Source organism: Chelonia mydas, chromosome 7 (assembly GCF_015237465.2).
Source record: "Chelonia mydas isolate rCheMyd1 chromosome 7, rCheMyd1.pri.v2, whole genome shotgun sequence".
Taxonomy (NCBI): domain Eukaryota; kingdom Metazoa; phylum Chordata; order Testudines; family Cheloniidae; genus Chelonia; species Chelonia mydas.
Window position 1 is genome coordinate 18320059 of NC_057853.1, and position 6104 is coordinate 18326162.

General features: G+C 46.2%; 1 protein-coding gene across 1 annotated transcript; it reads left to right on the top strand.

Annotated features, from left to right (window-relative positions):
- Window positions 1-225: 225 nt before the first annotated feature.
- On the top strand, window positions 226-5824 carry VHL (von Hippel-Lindau tumor suppressor). The gene is made up of 3 exons (XM_007059937.4): window positions 226-545; window positions 2172-2294; window positions 2818-5824. Exons 1-3 carry the CDS (start codon window positions 353-355, stop codon window positions 2973-2975), a joined length of 474 nt encoding a protein of 157 aa, XP_007059999.1. The 5' UTR covers window positions 226-352; the 3' UTR covers window positions 2976-5824.
- The last annotated feature ends 280 nt before the right edge of the window (window positions 5825-6104 follow it).

Here is a 6104-nt window from a genome sequence, read left to right on the forward strand (position 1 = left end):
CCCCCCCGAAGCGCGCCCCGCCCCTTCCCTGAGGGACAGCCTCAAACAACGCCTCAAAATGGCAGCGGCTCCCCGCCCCGTGACGAGCCAGGCCGCGGCGCAGCTGGCTACAACTTCCCCACGCTCCCCTCCGCCGCCAGGCGGCGCACACGCAGTAAAGTGAGAGCACGAGTGCACTCCATCCCCACAGAGCAATGGCCGACAGGCCGCGCATGCGGGGTGGAGCCGGTTTTCTGCCCCAGCACTTCCCCACAGAGTCATGGCGGCAGTGTGCTGCCGCGCATGGGTAGGAAGGCGCCCGTAGGCCTCGTCTGCTCCCCGGGTCAGCGGTGGTTGGCGCGCCGGCTCGGAGATGCCCCAGGAGCTGGCGGCGGAACGGAGGGGAGGGCTCCTGCGCTCCCGGAACACGCGCGAGCCCTCTCACGTGATCTTTTGTAATCGGAGCCCCCGGGTGGTCATCCCCATCTGGCTGGACTTCGAGGGCCAGCCCCAGCCCTACCCGGTCCTGCAGCCGGGCACCGGCCGGAGGATGTACAGCTACCTAGGTGGGGGGTGCACCTCTGCCAGGGGAGGGGTGCACTCACACCTGCCGGGGGGGAACGGGCGGGGGGTTCCCCTACTAGGGTGGAGGTTGGGGGGGTGCCCAGCTACCTAGGCGGGGATGGGTGGGAAGGTACCTGCCAGGGTGAGTATGGGTGGGGGGCACAGCCACCAGGGTGGGAATGGGCACAGGGTGCACTACTAGGGTGGAGTGGAGGGGTGCCCAGCTCCCTAGGTGGGGACGGGCAGGGTGGTACACACCTGCCGGAGTGCGGATGAGGGAGAGGCACACCTGCCAGAGTCGGGAGGTGGGGAGTACACAACTACGTAGGTGGGGACAGGCGGGGGGGGTTCCTCGCCCACAAAGGTGGGGACGGGACGGGGGGCACAGTTACAAGGATGGCAATGGGTGGGGGGTGCACCTGCCAGGGTGAACACGGGCGGGAGGGGTGCACAATTACCTAGGTGGGGATGGGCGGGAGGGTGCACATCCACCAGAGCAGGGACAGGCAGGAGGGTGCACACCCACCAGGGTGGGGACGGGCGGGCGAGGGGTGCACAGCTACCTAGGTGGGGACCATCAACTGGGTGTACAGCTACCAAGGTGAGGACGGGTGGGGGTTGCACACCTGCCAGGGTGGAGAAGGGGAGTGGAGTGCATATCTACCAGGGTGGGGATGGGAAAGGGGTGCACCTACTAGGGTGGGGACAGGCAGGGGCGCACATCCGCCAGGGTGGGGATGGGATGGGGGGTGCACAGCTACCTGGATGGGGGAGAGCACAGCTGCCAGGGTGGAGATGGGCATGGGCTAGACCTACCAGAGTGGGGACAGGTGGGGGGTGCACACCCACCAGATGTGGGGATGGGTGGGGGGTGCGCACGTGCCAGATGTGGGGACAGGCGGGGGGTGCACAGCTACTTTGGGTGGGGGTGCACACTACCAAGGTTGGGATGGGTTAGGGGTGAGCTTCTGCCAGGGTGGGAATGGGCAGGGGGTGCACAGTGACTTTGGGTGGGGTGTGCGCCCGCCAGATGCGGGGACAGGTGGGAATGTGTGCCTGCCCGACGAGGGGATAGGCACAGGGGTGCACAGCTACCTAGATTGGGGATGAGCATGGAGGTGCATACTACCAAGGTCGGGGTGGGGACAGGCGCAGGGGTTTCTTGAAGCAGGGGGGTGAAATCAGTCTCTAAGGTGCCACACAAACTCCTCATTGTTTTTGCTGATACAGACTAACACTGCTACCACTCTGAAACTTGGAAAGATTTATAACAGTGGATACAAATAAAGTATCTGATTCAAAACAGCAGGTATTGCCCACCCTGCCTGTCCCGAGGCCACTGTTTTGATGTCCAAAGGGTCCGTGGTTGCCTGAGTGTGTGTGTTTAAGGAACTGGCAACAGTGTTCGCTCCTGGGAAATCCCTAGTGGACTTCAGTTCAGACATCTATTTGAAAGCCACTGGCAGGCACACAAGCCACAAGAAGAATTGAAGTAGTTACTAATTCCAGAGCTCAATTTCATTTTAAAATAAGTTACCTTCCTCATATTTGTATACAATTGAAAGATAACATTCAAAACAATTTGAAATATAGCTCCTTTGTTATATTTAATCTCTGTTTTGTTATAGAACATCTTTGGCTGTTCAGAGATGCAGAAACAGATGATGGACTTCTTGTTAATCAGACAGAGCTGTTTGTGCCTACTCGCAATGTGAATGGCCAGCCCATATTTGCAAATATCATGCTTCCAGGTACAATTATATAGAGAGTTAAATCTGCTAGAATTTAAGGGGAAATTGATGAGCTAAGATCAGAGACCTTATTCTCCTTTAATACAAGGGAGTGTGTGAATGAGTCAGATACTCAAGCAATTAATAAAAACTTTAAAATTGAAAACAAGGAATTTCTAAAGCAATATCATTGATTTCTCTTGAGCACAGTTATTTACAGGGTTTTGACATTATTTAAGCCTCCATGCTCTCTGCATTTCTAATGTATCTTGTGAGATATTTCATGATCCAATGGGTAGGGTACACAACTGGGAGTCAGAAGATCTGAGTTCTGTTTCTCTCTGTCAGTGACTCTGTGATATGCCTAACCTTACTGGGTCTCATTTCTCTCCATTTTGGGAAAAGCAATACCTATCTCACAGAAGTATTGCAGGCTAAATTCATGAACGTTTGTGAGATACTTTTGACATATTTGGCTGGAGAGTACTAGAGAAGCTCAAAGTGTCAAATTACATACATGTTACTCTTCTATCTCTCTTTGCAGTGTTCAGTCTGAAAGAGAGGTGTCTTCAGGTTATTCGCAGTCTGGTAAAACCAGTGGACTACAGGAGATTGGATATTGTTCAATCATTATATGAAGATCTGGAAGATCATCCCGACATTAGGAAGGATCTTCAACGGCTGTCTCTGGAAAGAAGTTAAGTGATAAGGAATGGTGTCCCTGATTTAAAATGAACATCATTCATTCCAGACTCTTAAGTGGGAAAGAAAACTCCACTGGGAAACTACTGTGTGTAAGTGGTGTTAACCAGATTGAAACACATTTCAAGAGCTGAATAGGTGTCAGGATTTCATGCTCTGAAAGGTGCCTGCTCTCATTTGGTTTCAATATATAAAATTTATTAAGATGGCAAGAGCCAGATTCAAGAGATCAAATAGTATTCAACATATACCAAGTTTATGATGTTTCAGTTTAAACATAGTAGACTCAATTCTGCATGCAATTAAACCTATGCAATGCTGTTGACATCAGTGGCTTTGTATGGGTGGAACTAAGGACAGAATCTTGCTCTTTGACTGTTTCAGAACAAATGTAACAAAAGGCATTTCTGATATAGTGATATAACATTGGCTTGTCCATGATCATTCTCTTTTGGAGGTTATAAATACAGACAGACAATTTCCTTATCATTAGAAAGGATGCTACACCAAGGATGAATTTGAACTAGCTGCTTGAATGATCAGGAGCCAAACACAGGACTTGTATAAGCGTGTACAACTTCATTGACTTCAGGGGATTTTTACCTCCTTACACAAGGACTAAATTTGCTCCCTGGTTCAAATCCCAGTATTGCACCTATATGGGTGTGGAATGCTTTTGGATGGGATAGCCTGCCCCATCTTGCTCTTAAAGAACCTGATCTAAAGCCCACTAAGGTCACTGGAAAGTCTGTGTGTATCGGCATAAGGAATTTTCTGCCCCTTCTCCCTGCATTTGTGTATCTGCATCACAGTTATCAGAATTTAGCACGTAGGGTTTAACAATATTTCTAGGTTAAAACACTTTTTAAAAGGTCACTGTCTAGATGTTTTTCCCTCTCTTGTTGCTGGACATTTTTATTAACTTATGTGTAGTACCTCTATGCATCACTTAGAGTTGATGTGTCCTGGTGTGTGGAGAGATTGCTTCTGATGATGAGTTGGCAATGTTGGAGGGTTGAAGGCCAGAAGAGGACACAGACCAGGATATGCCAACTCAAAGCAGCACCAGACCCTGCCACAACAACAGATGCAAAACCTGCAGACCTATCGCCAATGCTACAATAATCAATATCTCCCTGCAACACACCTTTTAAGATGCAAGGGTCATAGACATGCTTATCATAACATGTGGTGTACCTCATCCAGAGCATCAAGTGCCCTAGCAATAACTAGGTGGGTGAAACCAGACAATCACTGTGCTATGAATTAACTCTCACAGAGAAAATCATAAAAGACAAAACACCATATCACCCAGGGACGAACACTTTTTCACAAAGCGATCACTCCATATCTGACCTCTCAATCCTCATCCTCAAAGGAAACCTGCACAACGCCTTCAAAAGATGAACCTTAGAACTTAAATTCATGATTCCATTGGACACTAAAAACCCTGGACTTAACAAAGACTGGTTGTATGGCTTATTACAACAATTGGTAACGCAACTTACTGCTTGCTAATTGCCCACTTCATTTTAAGTAGTCTCCTATAGTATGTATGAACCCCTTACGCTTAACAATCTGTCCCACCTTGTATTTAGCTCAGGTACTCTGGTTACCTCCTTGAGACCTGAGGAAAAGCTCTGTGCAGCTCAAAAGCTTGTCGCTTCCACCAACAGAATCTGATCCAATGAAAAATATTACCTCACCTACTTTGTCACTCTCATAACCTGGGACCAATATGGCTACAACAACCATGCAAATAACATATATGTAGGAATCCATCAAAGGTGTAAGTGCTATGTGAGGTGAGAAGTAGATCTTTGCATAATATTTTGCCATTGTTTAATCTTGAACATTTATTTTCAATGAAACAAAATATATATATTCCAGGAAAACTGCTGTGAAACTAAATGAGTAAGAACATCAAGCCATACTGTAAATATTTACGTGTTTTTCCATTTTTGTAAATAGTTTTTTTCTTAAAACATTGTGAATGAACTGAGTTTTGTTCTCTGCCAGAAAACGTAAATACATATTAACTTGATAGTGGGTTTTATTTTTTACATGGTTTTCTTGTGTAAATTTATCAAATACCGTTTTAGCCATCTATTCTTGCATACTAGAAGAACCTCTGGAGGTATTTTTAATCAACCGCAAATGTACGCTTTGCAAAACTACTGACACAAAGTCACCAGTTTACAAAATGTAACTAACCCCTTCCATAAACTGTGTCTATGCTAAACCTTTCCCCCTAAAATTTCCCTCTGTTGCTACTAATGATGAAGCTCCAATGTTGGAAGCTCTAGTGTAGACAAGGTGCCAGCAGTTTCCACCATTTAAAACCAACCTCTAATGTAGTTGTGGTAAAAATGCCAGTGCCTTGTCTACACTAGTACTCCAGTCTTGCTACCTCTGATTGCTGCTTCACTAGTAGTAGTAACAATGGGAAATCCTAAAAAAAAGTATGATGTGGACAAGACTATGTAGATTGGATTCAGATTCAGACACTTAATAATTTGTCCAGGCCCTAAAACTTCCTTTTTTTGGTTTAAAGTAGGGCAAATTACATACTTTTAAGGCTCAATCCTATAAACACGGGGACAGACTCTTTTTATCAGTGTTGTTCTTGTGTTATTCTATATTTGTGCAATAAATGTATTTAGTGTTACGATCCACTTACAAAAACAGCTTGTTTTGAACTGACTGTTTTTCTAATAACTACTAGATCTTAGGTTTGAACATGGTTTTTTGGGTTTCTCCTAAACATTCTGTATAATATGGTTGTAAGTTACGTAGCTTTTTATGTACTCTTGTGACTATCAGGATTATTAAAGTTTGTGTAAAAATTACTCCATCAGTCTGTGACTAGCTATTTTTAAATTTATGAAAAGTAACATTCAGTAATACTTTGTACAGGACTGATCATAATTAAAGGGCCAGATTCACTGGTCTGCTGAAGTAGTGGAAAGCAGCAGAGCATACCGATGCACCTGCCCCAGAAGCAACAGGTTACCAGAAAATACACTTAGGAGCCCAATGCCCTGTCTTGGGTGACCTTTCAGAAGTATCTATAAGGTACCAAGTCAACTTAATTAAACTTTTAGTTAGTGTTGATTATGCTAGGCAATT

Coding starts and splice junctions, on each gene's coding strand:
- VHL (XM_007059937.4), top strand. CDS start 353: ATGCCCCAGGAGCTGGCGGCGGAACGGAGGGGAGGGCTCCTGCGCTCC. Junction 546..2,171: donor GAGGATGTACAGCTACCTAG/GTGGGGGGTGCA, acceptor GTTTTGTTATAG/AACATCTTTGGCTGTTCAGA. Junction 2,295..2,817: donor TGCAAATATCATGCTTCCAG/GTACAATTATAT, acceptor CTCTCTTTGCAG/TGTTCAGTCTGAAAGAGAGG.